The 19,057-nt window shown below is 41.7% G+C and overlaps 1 protein-coding gene across 1 annotated transcript in view; it reads right to left on the bottom strand.

Moving 5' to 3' along the window:
* The window catches only part of FGF9 (fibroblast growth factor 9), a 97,071-nt gene extending 89,789 nt beyond the window's left edge, over positions 1-7,282 (bottom strand). Inside the window, exons 1-2 of the mRNA XM_030200307.1 lie at positions 6,903-7,282; positions 6,257-6,543 (exon numbers count right to left, since the gene is read on the bottom strand). Coding sequence (XP_030056167.1) covers positions 6,257-6,533 — 277 coding nt within the window. The 5' untranslated portion in view covers positions 6,534-6,543; positions 6,903-7,282. The remainder of the gene's footprint in view (positions 1-6,256; positions 6,544-6,902) is intronic.
* Positions 7,283-19,057: the final 11,775 nt, after the last annotated feature.

The following is a 19,057-nucleotide window of genomic DNA, read 5'->3' as shown; positions in this document are numbered from 1 at the left end:
AGTGTCATCGTTGATGATACTTTGAAACCCTCTGCTCAGTATGCAGCGGCAGCTAAGAAAGCAAATAGAATGTTAGGCATTATTAGGAAAGGAATGGAAAACAAAAATGAGGGCATTATAATTTATTTATTTATGCCTTTGAATCGCTCCATGGTATGACCGCACCTCAAATATTGTGTGTAATTCTGGTCAGCACATCTCAAAATAGATATAGTGGAATTAGAAAAGGTACGGAGAAGGGTGACAAAAATGATAAAGGGGATGGGACGACTTCCCTATGAGGAAAGGATAAAGCAGCTAGGGCTCTTCAGCTTGGAGAAAAGACGGCTGAAGGGAGATATGATAGAGGTCTATAAAATAATAAGTGGAATGGACCAGGTAGATGTGAATTGCTCGTTTACTCTTTCCAAAAATATTAGGACTAGGGGCATGCAATGAAGCTACAAAATAGTAAATTTAAAACAAATCGGAGAAAATATTTCTTCTCAGCATGTAATTAAACTCTGGAATTCGCTGTTAGAAAATGTAGTAAAAGCAGTTAGCTTATTGGGGTTTTAAAAAGGTAGATTAACTTTCTAAAAATCCATAAGCCATTATTAAAATGACTTGAAAATCCACTGCTTATTTCTAGGATAAGCAGCATAAAGTGTATTGTACTGTTTTGGTATCTTGCCTGGATTGGCCTGGAAACAGGATGCTGGGCTTGATGGACCTTCGGTCTGTCCCAGTATGACAATGCTTATGTACTTACAATGTTCAGTAACCCTCATTCATACTGTTCTTTTTGTCCTGCCCACATACAGCACCTTACAGGTACATATTATGACTGAGGTCTACAAAATCATTAGTGGTGTAGAATGAGTAGAAGTAAATCAAGTTTTTACTCATTCCAAACGTACAAAGACTAGGGAACATTCAATGAAGTTACATAGAAATGCTTTTAAAACAAATAGGAGGAAACATTTTTTCACTCAATGAATAGTTAAGCGCTGGAACTCTTTGCCAGAAGATGTGGTAACAATGGTTAGCATATCTGGGTTTAAAAAAAGCTTTGAACAAGTTCCTGGAGGAAAAGTCCACAGTCTGCTATTGAGACAGACATGGGGAAGCAACCAATTGCCCTGGGATTTGTAGCATGGAATGTTATCATGACTTGGATTTCTGCCAGGTACTCACCACCTCCATTACCACAAGAAAATCCACAAGTTCTTTAACATAAAAGTAAATACAAACATTCAATTACAAAGAAACCTAATCTAGTTTGGCCCCTCCATTCTCTTTCCTGTAATTTGTGACAAATGATGTATAATTTGATTTACCTTCCTCATTTTCTGATGTTATTTCTAATGACATTATTGATTTTCCTTTTTCTTGTCGCATGTTGAAATGTGTAAAATTTAAATGCAAATAAAAAAATTTAAAAACACTTTAGAAAATTATACTAAGGAGCTGCATCAGTGGCTGTACTGCGCAATGCTGTACAGAGAAAGTTGGATCTGATTCTTGGGTCTAGTGCTGACTCAGGTCGGAATGCTGCAGAGGCAGTACTCATAGCTATCGGGGAGCTTAGTCATTGTACAACAGATGACACCTAGTGGTCAATTTAAGGCTATGATTGCAAAGTTCTAGAAGTTGTTCTGGTTCATGGCCCCTGTCCGTCAGTGACTGGACTAGGTGAGGTGGGAAGGGATATAACATGGGGGGCGGGAACCCCAGGTCACGGAAAATGAAATGTCATGGTAGAAAGAAATTACCAAGCCCTTCCTACTACTCACCCACCAAAATATACATATATACTAAAAAGCATTGTTTCCTTTTACTCTTACCATCTGGTGTACCAAACAGCTTCTGACAATTTTATTTTCTTATTCACTTGAGAGGATGTCAAAATATACAGCACCAGTTCCAATGTTTCAGTTTAATGCATGGTACATATATTCTTTTAGTAGATGTACTCTCCAATCAGTCATGCATTTAAGTGAACTCAACTGCAGCTGTCCACTGCTGCTAAAACATATGATCTAACTGCATCAAGCTAAGCTAGTGAAATGTTTTCTACTGACCATTTCAATATGGTCATTACTCAGATTCAGTTAAAATTGTCCTAATCAGAACTATTCCAATACCAATGAAACTTAAGGATCAGGCCAACACTAGAATGGAGATATGAGCAAATTGATGCGAAAAAAAAATAATCAGGGAATCAATTCTTAGTTTATTAAGCATTTAAATAAAGAAAGCCACTTCTACAGAGCAGCATACATTAGCATTCACCAATTGGATGTGGATAGATTTGTATTGGAATCCAAACTGCAGCCACAAAACCCATCTGAAAGCAACTTTACACAGCTTTTTTTTGTGTGTGTGTTACATTTGTACCCCGCGCTTTCCCACTCATGGTAGGCTCAATGCGGCAGGCAATGGAGGGTTAAGTGACTTGCCCAGAGTCACAAGGAGCTGCCTGTGCCGGGAATCGAACTCAGTTCCTCAGGACCAAAGTCCACCACCCTAACCACTAGGCTTATTTCTGAAAGCCACACTTTCATTGTTTTTTTTCTTTTTTTTGCATTGCCACAATGGGTGGCTAAACAAGTCACTTACTAGACTACAGACTGTGGATGCTTTTCCTTGTTAGTTATCCTTCGTTTAACATTTTCATCTCTATTGTATGAGGCAGAAATCAGTTTCAAAAGAGAAAGTACAGAGCTGTCTATTTGACTGAAGTATAGATTTTCACCTCATCATCCTTAGCTAAAGGTGATGATAGTCTCAGTCTGCTTATGGCCCTAGTGCCTGCTACAATCCTAGACAAAACTAGAGGGGTTCTAGACAGCAGATCAATCTCTGCAAAGGGTGTGGAGCTGTCCTGCAGAGGAGGTCTTTTCTTTTCCTTCCATTGCCTGCTGTTTCTTGCCCTGAAGAATCAAGATTCAACAAAGGATGGGGTTAACTGTACTGATCATTTCTAGAAATTTATGAAAATATTCCCCCTGCTCAAAAACATTCAAACTACCCAATTTTAACTGTGGTCACTCACATTTTAGGAGACTGCCACTGGTTTTCTCCCCAATTGTTGTTAGCAAGTGTCCATGTGAACATTTTTTGTTGAGAGCAAGGTAACACATTGCACACATGTTCAGTATTTAAAGGCGATTATGTATCTAGAAATGTTGACCAAATGGGTTCAATCCAGAGATGAGACAACACTAGACATTTCCCCAAGCCAAGCAAGAGATTTCTGTTGCAGCATGAGAACAAAAATACCACAAATTACAAAAAAAACCTTCAAATATGTATACATTTACTCAGCTCAAGAATGCACACAGCTAAGATTATTAAATAAAGCTCTCAGAAGTCCCATAACCCAATTTAATATTCATCTAACTAATTGGGAGCACATTAGCCAAAGGCCTGCTGCATCTGCTAAATTTGAGAAATAAAATGCTCAATCATGGTGATGCACCAATAATACACTTACACAAATCACCAGTGCAGCCTACTGCACCAATCTGTCTTCTGGAAGATTAACACCAGTGTGTATGCATTGTAATTTAAAATAAAACCCTCCACCTCTGAACAGAGATACAGCAAGCTATGTGAAAGCTGCATGAAGCCTTTGTGTCTGTGCTAAACATCAGTTAAGAATCTTGCTTTCTGATTCTACCTGAATATGAGACTGCATAATACACATCATTTTCCCTGCCATTTCTCCAAGCTGCAGAGGTCACCTCCTGCCTTGGCTGATTCTTTCTGCATGCTCCTGTTTTATAATGCTGTGCCTGCAGTAGTTTTGCTGATGCAAGAGACACACCTCCAGTGAACAGTTACTGAAGCTACAACTTTACTGCCTACTCTGTATAACCCAGGTTAAAGGACTGCATAAAAATGTAAAGTCACTGTACAATAAATCTTTGACCAGACAGTGAAAACAAAGTTGTTGTCACTCCAAAAATTATTATTAAACCACTTCATTTTTACTTTCAGAAACAGATGCATATAAGAATTCTGAAAATTTTAATTTGGTAGCTAATGGCCAAAAGGACAGAATGTGTAGGATTTTAATATTCCTGTATACCACAGAATACAAGCTAGAAAGGCCTACAATAGATTTTGGCATTTGTGACACTGTATGTGGGCTACGCCCATACAGCCTTCACCAGCCTCAAAAATAATCCATTTATAGTATCAATATGAAAAATGTAAACTCCCTCCCCAACCCCCAGATGTCCATATACACACGCAGGTAAATACAGACATAATTCAGATCATGGGTAAAACCCAGTTATAAATGATCTAACACAAGCAAACCCACGTATAATAGGAAAGCTACACCACGGCACTGTGCAGCAGCTACATAAAAGTTTAATTTATCTGCACACTGGTTGAAAACGACCGAGCTGTCAATTCTCACCTTCTTGCCTGGATGCTAGTTTGTTTCAGCAAACTACTAGCCATGCTTCTGAGCCCGTGGGCGGCTGCTCTGGGTCACAGCAGAGCAGGTGCAGGGGCGGGACCACCTCATGATCGGGCAGGATTTAGGACCGCGCGAACGCCCGGGCGTTGTCCCGGCACCGGCGTAGCGCAGCCCAGCTGCCGGAGACTCCGCTACCTGCCGGAGGAGTGAACCAAGAGGCGTGGAAGAGTGGGGGGGGAGGTGTTTCGTCTCCTAGAATAGATCCGTGCTTACCTCTAAATTGTCCGCTGCTGGAGGACTAGCATTCCCCCTATCCCCATAGTGAAGTGTAACCCAGAGATCCAGCGACCAAAATACGTGAAGGAAAGAAAAAGAAAAAAAAAAACTTCTGCCCAGCTTTTACAGCCTATTGCCATGCCCGGCACACCGCTCCAGATAATAATAGTAAAACAGCTCTTACAGTTCCAGGGGTTTCTTTTTTTTTTAATCTTTGCCCTTTATAAGATATTTTCAGATTGGTTTATATTCCGTAAAGTGGCATTCCTTTCTCATTCTCACATTTTTAAAAAATAATTTTATTTTATTGTGCTGGGGAAGATGGCCTGACAGTTCTAGGTCTGTGAGGAAAATCCAGTTTTGGCTTTTTTTTTTTTTTTTTTAAAGGAAGAAAGTGTCCAGAAGGATGACATTTCATTAAAATGAAAAACGGGTAGATCTGATACCTCAGTGTGCAGGTTAAAGGTTTGGGTCCAGCATAAGCCCACCCATCAGACATTTGCACCGGTCTCGTTCATAGCATTGACATTAACTACAGCACCATAAAGCAATAAAATACAGTTTAGATCTTGTTCAACATCTGGTATTAAAGCGTAAAGTAAAAAAAAAAAACTGCCCACCCGACTTTTTATTTTTACGATCCCGTTTAAGTGTTGTCAGGTGGATTCACTCAGAAGTTAACTCCCTGCTAGAGACTTGCCTAAAACTATAAGTATCTGAAAGCAAAATACCGTCGCCTTTACTATGACTCGGTTGCTTTCATATACCATCCCGGGTATTTAAGACTGCATCACTACCATTTCCATGAAATCTGGTTTTAAAAAAAGCTCCACTAGACAGATACTTAAAGAGGAAGAAAGCAAAAACCCTCCAAGCTCCAGCTCCCAATACCAAGTCACAAATAACGTCCTATAGAAATGAAATAGGTGGAATGCTCTTTAAAATTAGCTGCCAGCTCTTACATTCATTCATATAGCACTGACAGTTCAGATTTTTGCAACAATTTGGTACCTTTTAAGCAAAGGATTTAGAGGTGTTGCCCAACGTAGATCCGACATCCAAACCTATTTGAACTCTTAATAAATCTAAATAGGTTATATGAAAATTACAAGCAAAATTACACGATTTCACTCACAGACTTCATGGTACAATGAGTTCAATTTGCAGGTCGCACACACATGTAATCAAAAAGGTTTCCAGGTTTTTATCTAGAACGATATGGTAGTCCCCCTTCAAGAAGCAGAAGAATGTATTTTAAATGTTTTACAGTACAGTTAACGATTAAAACCTCGAATCTGCCTATTCAGGTGAAAACTTCCTAACCCAGCCTTCCCGCAGCTAACCTTTACACTACCGGCTAGCTAGACCCTATTACATCTCGCGTGGCTTTTGTAAATGCTTCTATTTTAAGTGTTACAGCTGTGCCAGTATTACAGATTACCTGCAGTCCTTATGATCAGCCACACCAAATGCTTCTCCCCCACACAGTTTTTCATGTTTTTAGTTATTATAGTACTTGTTGGTAAATTCACCGTACGAGTACTAAAGGGTTAATGAAATACCTACCAAATCTGTTGTGATCTTGTCTTGTTCCCTGGATAGTACCATTAGGGAAGATTTCTAAATGAAATCCAGTCCTGCAGTATAGCTGCCTCCGTCTGAGGATCCCTTTTAAATGATCCAAGTCTGTGACTGCAGGCCCCCTGGGCAGTCCCCCTGCCTCAGACTGACCAAGGTGCTCACTTAATAAAACCGGGGCGTCCACCGGTAAAACGGGCACATTCCCAAAAGGTACTGCATCCTGCACACCGAAATAGTTCCCAACTTCACCTAAGGGAGCCATCAGATGGTTTCTGTTTTTAGAGAACAAAAATAAACAATATGATGGTGTCAAACCCAGGAGAGATTAGATTAGATATTTCCTCTCCCTCCCTACTGTAGTTAGAAAAAAAATGTCTTTTTTTTATTTCAATCCATTAAATATATAAATAAAGGTAATATTCTGTTTTGACTGGTACAGGTTCAAGGTCAAACCACTGTTAGTCTAAGAAACCACCACTTTATATTCAGACACTGACATATTTATAAACACATCTATCCCCAGCTCTCAGCAGGCAATACGGTCTTCAGCCCATCCAACTATAATAAGGCAAAAAATCCGTAGTTTCTCCATTTGGTTTAAAGATAAGGATGATCATAGCAACTTAAATACCTAGGCGTAACAGATTTTGTTTTAAGATGCACAGGCTACGTCAGAATTTATGGATTCTGACTCCAAAAAGGCATGCGCTGTTTTTACTCTATAACAGACTGCACACATCAGCATGAATCCTTGAACGAGAAGATCTCACGTTGTTGGCTGAGGCAAATCCCGGGGAGAGGAAAAAAAAAACTTTTGACGTCCAAATCTATTATCCAGATTTCTTATGGGGGTCAGTAGGTGTCCATTGGGTTAGGGTTAGTGGCAGCCGACAAGCAGAGAAAGAGCGTGCAAGTGCTTGTCCTCCTGGCTAGCTTGAGACAGGTGCTGCTTGTGCGGAGTTCCCTGTGAAATGTTGTACTCTAGCCCCGAGCTGCGGCTCTTCACTGAACCTCTCCATCCAGCACGCAGAGTGGCGCAGGAGCAGGCTATTGGGCTGGGTTTAAGGTAGTGCTGAGCGTCGCTGACAGGCTCTTTCTGGGTCCTAGCGCTCCCCTGCATCCACCGTGCGGTGTTCATCTGCGCCGCATATGTAAGTGTGAGAATTGCGCCTGGAGACAGCATCGTACGGTTTAATGTTCTGAAATAAATACTCTCAAGACTAGTCCTGCTTTCACCTAATGTTACAGTAGCCTATGTTCGTACATTCCTTACACTTTCAAGAATATAAGAGGTGTGGTAGCCGTGTTAGTCCACCTTTAAAGGTAATCAATAGAAATAAAACAAAATAAAACATGGAAAAGAAAATAAGATAATACCTTTTTTATTGGGCATAACTTAATACATTTCTTGACGAAGGATGCTATATTGGAGAAACAAGCCAGATGCTAAAGACAAGATTTAATTTACATAGACATCATATGACAAATGTCAGTGCCAGCCACGATGTCACGCCTGTGGGGCGGCACTTTACAAAACCAGAACACTGTACCAGTGATTTCATAGTAAGAATCCTGAAAGGTAACTTTAAAACAATACAGGAACCTAAGACCTTTGAAGTCAGAATGATTAAATATTTTGACATCCACCAGACAGGACTTAACAAAGAAAATGTACTGCTTTGTTGTCACCCTCCTGTCTCCATGCATATTCTCACCTATCCACCCCCATCCTGTTAGGCTGCCACTGAAATGCTTTGATATTTCACTTATATATACTGTCATCTACCAACATTTGCTTATTTCCGATCTGAAGAAGAAGGGCAACCTTCGAAAGCTAATCAAGAAATGTATTGTTATGTCCAATAAAAAAGGTATCATCTTATTTTCTTTTCCATCTTTTATTTTGTTTTATTTCTATCGATTACCTTAAGAATATAAGAAAACGATGCTGAAATCATACATATACAGAAATACTAATCAAAGACCTAAGCAGCTAGAAAGAAATAAGAAATTATACGTAGATTTATTGATCAAAAACTTGTAAACTCTAACTCACTAAAGTAAGAGTCAAGTTGTGTTTAAAAGGTCCACAATCACCGATACAGTGATCAGACACAATCATATACCTCATAACAAATACCAGAATGCAGCTAAACACAGAGAGTCTCATTTTTAATATGAAAGGTTCACACAAATTTAAGAGAGGAAAATGCCACCAAGAAGGATGGCATCCTACGCAAGGAAACGCACACAACAGGGAGTAGAAAGGGAAGGCTCCTACAAGAAACTGGGGAAGATGTATATACACAAATTTAAACCTCTGTGGCCAAAATAAATTATAAAGGGATCCTTTTATTAAGTTGTGGTAAAAATTGCCCTTATGTGGGTCTTTCCTCTGACATGCCCCCTCAAAAATATTTTAAAATATTTAACGCACAGAGGGGTCCTTTTACTCAGCAGCGGTAAAAAGTGGCCTGCAGTAGTGTGGACACGTGAAATTGGTGTGTGCTGGGCCATTTTATTCCACTGCTGGGAAAAAGGGCTTTTTTAATGGGGGGCAGTAAATGGTCACGTGGCTATTTACTGCCTGAGCCCTTACCACCGCCCACTGACCTAGCAGTAAGGGCTGACACGCTTCTCTTGTGGTAATCAGGCAGCACACACCAATGTGGCTGTGCTGCCGATTACCACCGGGAATGCTCCTGCGGTAGAAAATAGAAAAACAGAAACAGTATGCACCGACTTTGAAACTACCACAGGTCGCCCACACTACCCCTTTGATAGTGCTGATTTGACGCATGTTACCTGTGCATTAGCCCTACTGCTGCTTAGTAAAAGGATCCCAGAGTACACACATGACAAAACTAACACTGAATGCTTTTAGCACATCCCATGTCAGGCCATTTTTGCTGCATTACGTTTGCGTTAGCACCTAATGCAGCTTCATAAAACAGCCCCGAAGAGAGGCTGGCAATGAGTTATTTCAGCATCAGTTTATCTCTGCACTCTAATTTTTTTCCCTGTGTTGTGTTTACAAAAAACAAAATCTCTTTTGCTGGAAAAGAAAAATTAAGAAAATAAAAAATCCAACTTTCCCCTGAGAATTTGTCTGGGTATCAGAAATGATAATGGATGTTCTTTTGCCTTTTAGGGGTCCTTTTAGCGGCGTCGACACATGGATTTACCACACAGCGAGGCCCCTTTTACCGCAGCAGGTATTTTCTTTTTAAAAAAGGAAATGGCTGTGCTGTAAGTACATACTTGCCACATGGCTATTTCCTGGGAGAGCTCTTACCACCTCCTAATTACAAGGCAGTAAGGGCTCCCGAGCGAACCCGGTGGTAACCGGGCAGCATGCGGCGTTGACCAATTACCACCGGGTAAGCTCCTGGCACCAAAAAAAATCATTATTTTTTCATGCCAGACATGGTGCACGGTGGGGGCAGCACTACTGCCAGCTCCTCTGGTAGGTTAGTGCTAGTACTGTATTGGCGCGCGGCAAGCCCGCGGTAGGCTTGTCGCACCCTTGTAAAAGGACCCCTTAATGTGAAATTAAGATTTTGGGCTCCTTTTGCAAAGCCACACTAGTGATTCCCATGGAGCAAATCCATTTGCCGTGCCAGAATCTCTAGTGCAGCTTTCTAAAAGGGGCCCTTCATATTTTTTTCTAAGGTATTACATGTTTGCAATTTTCTGTGTTTTAATTCCACTCTTAATCATTGGTGCTTTTACCCCATTTTTTTCTCTTTGGTAACCTTTTACTAAGCTGCAGTAGAAGATGGCCTTAGCACACCTGATTTTCCATTTTCCCTAATAATGGCCATGTGCTAATGTTGCGATTAGCGCACGGCAAATTAAAAACAATTAGCGTGTGAGCCTTGGTTTTAAGCCGGGGGTTCTCAACCCAGTCCTCAGGAAACACCTAACCAGTCAGGTTTTCAGGATACCCACAATGAATATGCATGAGATAAATTTGCTTGTGCTACCTCCATTCTGTGCAAATCTATCTCACGCATGTTCACTGTAGGTATTCTGAAAATCTGACTGGCTAGGTGTATCCCGAGGACTGGGTTGAGAATCCCTGGTTTAAGAATTCTACTATCATACACCATAATCATATGAAGGGCAATTCTGTAACTGGGTACATGCAGTTACTTGTGCCTTGCACATGTAAGTGCACAGAAAAGAGCCATTTCTGCATGTATGTTCACTATGCACTAATCTATAAGATAGCTTGTAAGTGCCATAGCATGTAACTGTAAGGGGCTGAGCACGGAAGGAGTGTGGGTATGTCTCCAACATATGCACACAACTTATAGAATATTAGTTATACATTTTGCATGGCATCAGTGCGTTTTTTCTAGCAAAAAGGTGCCGGTACTCAAATGCTACGCCACCCTTCCAGGGTGGGGTGATCACTGAGGGACCCACCCCACAATAGCCAGGCCCCCTGCAACCAGTCACAGAACCTATGACAAGGCAGAATTGGTGTGTAGAGCCTGAGTTCTTTCATTAAAACTTGGGATCCATGGGTCAATTTTAGCAGGCAATGGAAAGGTGCAGGTACTCACTACCCCCAAGTACCTCCTCAAAAAAAGCCCTGCATGGCATACTTATGTGTGCCCATTTATGCCTGCCATTGACCTGACATAAATGATCATACCTACATTTAGACACACCAATCAGATTTGCACTAGTATTCTATAATGATATCTTGGCAACCAGATGCCGTTACAGAATTGGTGCTCAGAGCCTGGCATCAGTGTGCCTAAATGGAGACACCAAGTTATAGAATTGCCCTTTGTTATGAAGTTTTAAGACATCTGAAAATTACACCTCTGTGCCCCCCCCCCCCCCCATCCCCAATCCTCATGCACACATGGTGTTATGGGAATGGTAAAAGAGACTCCTGATTCAGTTTCCTGAAGCTGAGGCACATTAGTCCTGTTCAGGAGTTCTTGGAGGGAGGGGGGGGGGTACAATAAGGACACAGATCCTGAATCTTTTCAAGAGTCTCAATAAAGTTAACAGTGTAAATCCTCAGAAGGGTCACAAGAGGGAAGACAGATCACAGCTCTTTTCAAGATTTAATAATAATGGCATAGATTGTATTTTAAAGGGCTCAGAAGGAGGGGAGTGGAACAAGAGAACTGACATCTGAGATCTTTTCAAGAACCTCACTGAATGTAGAACTGTAAAGGGATATCTCCACTCACATGTGTATGGTGTACATTCCCTTAGCATGGTGTGGCAGTGCCCAGCTCTGGAACCTTCCACCTCATCATCTGCCAGCAAGACTCATGGGACCAAATACATTTCCAAGCACCCCTGCAAGATTTAACAAGGCAAATGGGGAGAAGGGGGAATGAAAGGGAAAAGGAAGGTGGAGAGAGCAGTGAATACTGAGATCTCTTACACTTCGGTACTCTTAATTAAATCCTTATCTTGGCATTGCCTTTATTTTGGCTGCAAATTTTTTGGTGGTGATGGATAACAGATCCACTTTGTTTTACACAATATTTGCAAAGATATTTGTGAGCATTGTAATTTTCAAGGCAGGTTGTTAGCTGTACTGGATACGTGGTAACATGAAGAAAAAAAATCATTATGAAAGCAGAGAAGTCAAAGGGTAGGACAAGATTTTATTTTATTATTAATTGTTTTTCTTTAGCAGAATTAATGGAACATTTCCCTGCTCTGCTGAAAAAAAATGCTTTTCTTTCTCTTTTGTCGTCACTAACACTTAAATTACGCTAATACTTGAATGAAACATATAACTCTAGAGCAGAGGTTCCAAACATTTTTTCAGTTGGGACACCTGAAGGATGATGCTCACATATGTGAAACACTGCACACATGAACCTCAAATGTAAACATACTCTGCAGCCACAAAAATCAAATTCCCCCCTCCCCCCCATTTCTTCATGGAAGTAACACTACAAAAATAAAAAAAGATATTCTGATTCTCACGTCATCTGACCAGTAGCTACATAAGTGCTCCTTTTACTAAACGGCGGTAAGCCCAACGCAGGCTTACCGCTCACTATATAGCAAGTACTGCCGGGCTACCGTAGCAGCCCGGTGGTACTTTCCACCCCTAGCACACCGTCATTTCCAGCGAGTGTACTTGGCGGTAATCGGGCAGTGTCGCGCGCTGCCCAGTTACTGCTGGGTTAACGCAGGAGCCCTTACCACCGCCTCAATGGGTGGTAGTAAGGGCTCCCCTGGAAATGGCTGCACGGCAAGTGCTTTACTTGCCGCCCAGCCATTTCCTGTAGGAAAATGAGACTTCCCTTTTACAAGCTGCGGTGAAAGGGGGCCTCAGCGCATGTGTAACACATGCGCAAATGCCAGCACCGGCCTCCTTTTGCTGTAGCTTGGTAAAAGGTGCACTAAGAGGCATATTTTCAAAGCACTTTGGGAGGCTAAGTTCCATAGGTTTCTATGGAACTTTGGGAGGCTAAGTGCTTTGAAAATGAGCCTCTAAGTCTCTAATAACCTGAAATAAAATCCTAATTCAACCTTCAGGTAGCAAACCTAGCATACAACATTAGCATTAATTTCTATCATTCAAACAAGAACTCTACCTATGAATAGGCAGCACTACAGATATTACCCTGGGCCCTAAAACACTAATATACTGGTAAAACAGAACAAGTGGGACTGCTACATATTTCTACACAGAAACTACATGCAAACAGAATATTGCACCTTGGTCACATGCAAAACACAGAAAAGTTCTCCCCATAATAAAGGACAAGGGATTACAAATTAGAAATAGAAATATGAAGGCAAAAATTGAACTGGTAGCCCCAACATACTACAACACTGGAAAATTTTGAATTAGTATGAGGTCAATATTCAAAGCAATTTAGTTGGCCACGAGAGGCTCCTGGCAGGTTAGCAATCTGCTGATATTCATTGCCACTTAACTGGTAAGTGCCGCTGAATATCAGCAATAACCACTAAAGCCATAGCTGGCTATTTTGTGGGTGGTCCGGGGTGGAGTTGACACTTATGCTGTTAAGGCTCAATATTCAGCACTTAGGAGCCCTTTTACTAAGCTGCAGTAAAAGTGGCCCTGCTCAAGTGGCAGTGGCCATTTTTGCCATGCACTGAGGCCTTTTTTACCACAGCAGGTAAAAAAGCCAATAAAAGAAATGGTCATGCGACTGAACTGGCCAGCATGTGGGGCTGCCCGATTACCACCAGGTAGCCCCTTGAGGAAATATTCTTCAAATATTTCCTCTAGCACCAGAAATGCCACACACTAGGGGTGGAACTACCGCTGGCACCCACATTGGGCCAGTGGTAGTTCCGGATTGCCAAACAGTAAGCCCAGGGTGGGCTTACATCTGCTTTGTAAAAGGGCCCCCTAACTGCCTGTGTTAACCGAACAAATCGGACCACATAAAACTCAGTCCTATCTTTATCTGGTTTCACTTAGCCGGCTAAGTTCTGAATATCACACTTAATAGGATAAGGGCAGTGGTGTGCTGGAACGGGCTCTCACGGGCTCGCAAGAGCCATTTGTTAAGTTTTTAAGTATTTTGGGAGCCGGTTGTTAAAGTAGGCCTCCCCATGGCTATTTTAACAACTGACTCCCAAAATGTGGGCTTGGGCCCCTTCCTGAATTCTCTTTTACTTTGCTGGCAGTGATGCTGGCCCCACCAGCCAAGTAAATAGACTGTTGCTGCTCCCTGCTCCTTGTTTCTGACTCTGATCATCAGGCTGGGACTTTTCATGCAAGTGCAAGAAGGTTCCATCATGTTGCTCAGAGCCAGAAACAAGCAGCAGAGAATAGTGGCAGTCCATTTATTGACTGGTGGGGCTCGGCAAAGGTATGCCTAGCGTGCCCGCACAAGGGAGAAGAGAGAGAGGCATGTATTCCCACACCCCACCCCCACCCCCAAATTTTCAGGGCCGGCTATGCCCAGAGAGAGAGCCCGTTGTTAAAAATTTACCAGCACACCCCTGGATAAGGGATAGCCAGCTGCATAAATCCAGATATTCAGTGCCAGTTTCTGGACATGGCCCAGCATTGAATATCCAGGCATAACACTGGTGATGACCAAAAAAAAAAAAAGTGTTGACCACAACCAGCTGAATATTTACCCCTATAACCTTACTTTTGTACAGAACACAATACAAAGATATCCGTGATGCACATTTCCCAAAACTAAGATATTCCAGTTAAGAAACCAAACCACTTTTTTTCTTTAAAAATGTTTTTAAAAATGCCATGCATTCTGCCTATGCATTCCAATAATGTCATAGGGAACAACATGATGGCCATGATTAAAACAGCCTTTAAAAACCTGTTTCAAGAACTAAAAGGTTAAAAATGAAGGGCATACCACCCAATCAAATCGTGTGGTTAAAACGCTTAACAAAAACTTCAAAAATCATGATTAATATCACTGAACCCATGTTATTTATTGTTTTAGGAACATCTCTGTGTGATTTTGATAAGTTTCTTACCTATATTTGGTGTTTTATTTAAGTAATAAGTGTCATCCTTGCTGTTGTGCCTTCAATGAGTCAATATGCAGGTCATGTGACCCATTATCAGTTCATTAGGCACACACTTGCCATATTCAAATGGTGTTGCCAGCACAGTGAGGTAGAGGTCCTGGTAAGGATTATTCTGGTTTATTTTTCTGTATGTTCCTTCAGTGGTTGTTTTATTTGGTTTATAGTTGAGTGTTATACTCACATATTGTTTTTACTGTTTTGTGTTTGCAATAATACCTATGATGAAATGAATGCTTTACCCCATAAGGGTTTGTTTTGAATTGTGGTTCCCCCACACACATTCTTGTTTTTATCTGTAGTTTGACACTTTGCAGGTTTCATGCAGAGTGCTTTGAGATGTTATCATTAATTGGTTTACGTACATACTCATTTTATTATTTATCTATTTTTTAGTTTATAATTCTGACACAATGGTTTTACTGTGATTATCTATGTTTTTTGTTCTCAAATTTAGATTTTATTTTTCTTAACAGTTATGTTGAGCCCTTGAGCAGCCCCTATTGGGCAAAATGTGGTCGTGTTGGGCGTTTTATTTTTAATAATTTGTTTACTGGAGGAGTTGCAATCTATGTGCATATTTTCTAAAATATGTGTGTATGTGCAAAGTGTACATGTTAACATTTGCATGTTTTACAGACCAGGGGCTCCTTTTACAAAGCTGTGCTACCATTAGTGACATGCTGAATGCAAGGAAGCCCATGGGAGTAGAATGGGCTTCTTCACATTTAGCATGCCGCTAATCAGTAGCATAGCTTCGAAAAAGGAGCCCCAGGCGTACATTTGTGTGTCAGCATATGTGCACTAATGGGGCTGATTCTGGGAGCCTTATTTATGAAACCACATTTGTTATAATGTCAGGCCCATAGAGCACTTGCACATTTTACTCCTTTGGAACAGGTATAAATTTGTGCACTATGGGGCCGGGAGGATATTTTAAAAAGGCACATAGGTGCATAGGTTTCCTTTTAAACAGAGGTGCCTTCCTGAAATCTTGGATCACATGTATGGACTTGAGTATAGTTTTCCTGTTAATGTGAAGCTTAAGCTTCACTTTTTTTTTCCTGTTTGTATTATTATTTTTTTTACATATTTTGTAGATTATTAGATACTTTTCCTGAACAAGAGGATTGTCTTGTAAAATATTGGATAATGTTAATAAATACATAAATAAAAAAAAATAAACAGAGGTGCCTTTTTGAAAATATTAAATAGATGCCCAGTGATGAAACTAGTTCCTAAGGGATCCTTCTGCAGTAGTGTGGGCACGTCTTTTAGGCAAGTGCTGAGCCATTTTTTTACTGAGGCTGAGAAAAAGGCTATTTTTTAATGGGCCAGGAAATGGGCCTGCTCTAATATTAAAACTAGCACGCGCCTATTTACAACCAGAACCCTTACCACATGTGATCTAGCGGTAAGGGCTCACACATCACCCACACAGTAATTATGCAGTGTGCACCAACATGGGTGCTGCCAGTTACCGCCAGGAATGCCCTCGTGGTAGAAAATAGAAAATTATTTTCTACTGCAGAATTCAGTGCATGCCAAGCTCTGAATTACTGCCAGGTGGATTCACTACTCCGGCAGTAGTGCCGATTGGGCGCACTCTACCCTCACGTTAGCCCCCCTGCACCTTTGTAAAAGGGCCCCTAATTGTCTAGGAAACCTTTAGTTCTGCCCCTACCAACAAGATGTATTTCCTGCTTCTTGTTTTATCTAAAATTAAATACTAGGTAAGATGGTTCCTTTTCTGGGTTTTCAAATTAGATTGTTTCCAGAGGGTTCTGTGTTTAATTTGGCAGACAGCATAGGTGCCAACTCTGAGGGATGCAGTAGGTGCTTAAGATCCTCCATTCATAGAAGCCAGGTCTGTGGGAGTCAGTAAGTACTGAGGGCCCCACAATATTGAGCATACTCCTACATTGTGTCCAGGAAGGAGTAATACATTTGTATTGTGTTTGGCACCCCCCAGTCTTTTTGAAATGTTGGTACCCAGTTTTGAGCAAACTCTTTCACTGTTGCCAGGGAGAAGTAATTTGTATTGAGTTCAGCATGCCAATTACTTTGAAATGTTGATGTCTATGGCAGACTGTATTTTAGGAGCTGCATGCTAGGGATGGGCATTTTCATTTGAAATGTAAATTTCCCAAGACATTGCAAAACAAACAAAAAGCACCAAGAACCTTCAAAATAGGGACAAATCTTTAACTCATGGATCCAACACGGGCTGTGTTTCAGCACACAGCACCTGTGTCAGGGGTCTTATTGTTTGAAACAACAAAATCTCAAATACAGTACACCCGATTCAGGGTTAATGACTGATGCAACAACCAAAGATGTTGTGCCTTCTAGCATTCCTGATGTAGGTGCTGTGCATAGGAGCCGGCTCTGTGGGTGCTGTGGGTGCTTGAGCACCCCCAGTGTTGAGAAAATTCCTTGTATATGTCCAGGGAGGGGTTATTTCCATTGGGCTTAGCACCCCCAATAATTTTGAAAAGTTGGCTCCCATGGTGCTGTGCACCAAAGCACGGCCCATGTCGGGTCCATGAGTTAAAGACTTGTCCTTATTTTGAAGGATCTTGGTGCTTCTTGTTTGTTTTGTGAGGTTTTTTTTTTTTTTCACCCTCTCCGTATTGCCACGCCAGTGCATGTCATTTTCAAATTTTATGTGTTTTCATGTGTCAGTAGTGTGCACGCTTTCAATTTTCACTGCCATCTAATTTAGACCCAGATATTCAGTGTCAAGCTATATCCAGGCACTGGCACTGAATATCCAAGTCAGCAGTAGTACCTGGAAGTTATGTAGGTATAGCCAATATTCAATGCATAGCTATCTCAGCAGTCCTTCTTGCCCAGTTTAGCAATGCAGTCACCAGCACAGAACATCACCGGTGCCCACATAACTCCTGGCTCTGCCCAAACTCTGACCCCAGCCCACCCTGGCACTGCCCCGAATAGTTAAGACAAGGGCAGACCCTTGACACTGCAGAAAACAAAATAAAATGTGTCACTATAATGACTATAATAAAAGGACACAATGGCATCAGATGCTTATATAAAAAGCTATAAGATCTCATAGGTCACAGCTATTCCAGATCAAAGCTGAAATCAATTCATCGATCACTTGCCATTGTGCACCACCTTGCTGTAACAACATTTTATTAGACACTACAAACATTTCTTCAAAAAGGAAAAAAAAAAAAAACAGCGACTACTTAGCTTGAAAGTGCTCCCTGAACTCTGTACTAGCAACATGGACAAAAAGGAGCACCTGACGCCCGCATTGAGAAATCAACGACATTTTGGTCTATTTATTTATTTATTTTTATTTATTTGTAGCATTTGTATCCCACATTTTCCCACCAATTTGCAGGCTCAATGTGGCTTACATTTGCCGAAGTGGCGATTGCCATTTCCGGTCAGTAGAATTACAAATGGTATTTCGCAGTGGCGTAGCAGGGGGGCTGCCACCCGGGGCGGGACGATTCGCCGTTGCACCCCCCCCCCCGGGTGCAGCACGATGACACCCCCCCCCCCCGACGACCAGCTCCCACACCCTATCTTTAAAAAGAATACCAGGAGTCGCGCCTGCCCTGCACGTACAAGAAATGTGGACCGTCGGCTCTTCCCTCGCTCTGTCCCGCCCTTGCGGAAATAGGCAGTTGCGTCAGCGGAGGGCGGGACAGAGTGAGGGAAGAGCCGACGGTCCACATTTCTTGTACGTGCAGGGCAGGCGCGTCTCCCGATATTCTTTTTAAAGGTGGGGGGGTGTCGATTCGCCGAGGGGGGGGGAGCTGGCAGGGAACACCTCCTCCCGAGCTGACACCCGGGGCGGACTGCCCCTCCCGCCCCCCCCTTGCTACGCCACTGGTATTTCGTTCAAGTGCGTACATACATGATAGAGGAATACATTAAGGTATTGCAAATAGATTCTTAAGTAATAGATTAGATTGTAACATATGTTGGGTCATCATTTATAGAAAGATCATTTTCAACATTATGGTAGAAGTGGTAACGTTTGTACATTAAAAGCAGTGAGGCTAGCCAGTCAGGTGATTAGAGATCGGTTCTGTCTCGTTCCTGATCAGTCTTATCGTTTAGTAATTATGATGGTTGTTTGTGGTATGCCTTCTTGAATAGGTCCGTTTTCAGTAGCCTTCGGAAGCTAGCCAGATCTATGACTGTTGCAGGAATTACCACTATTGTTAGCAGAATCTGTGGTCCTTCAGGAGTCAAACAGCACACACCAGAATG

The sequence above is a fragment of the Microcaecilia unicolor genome, chromosome 4 (genome assembly GCF_901765095.1).
Source record: "Microcaecilia unicolor chromosome 4, aMicUni1.1, whole genome shotgun sequence".
Taxonomy (NCBI): Eukaryota; Metazoa; Chordata; class Amphibia; order Gymnophiona; family Siphonopidae; genus Microcaecilia; species Microcaecilia unicolor.
This window is presented reverse-complemented; position numbering and strand designations above follow the sequence as displayed.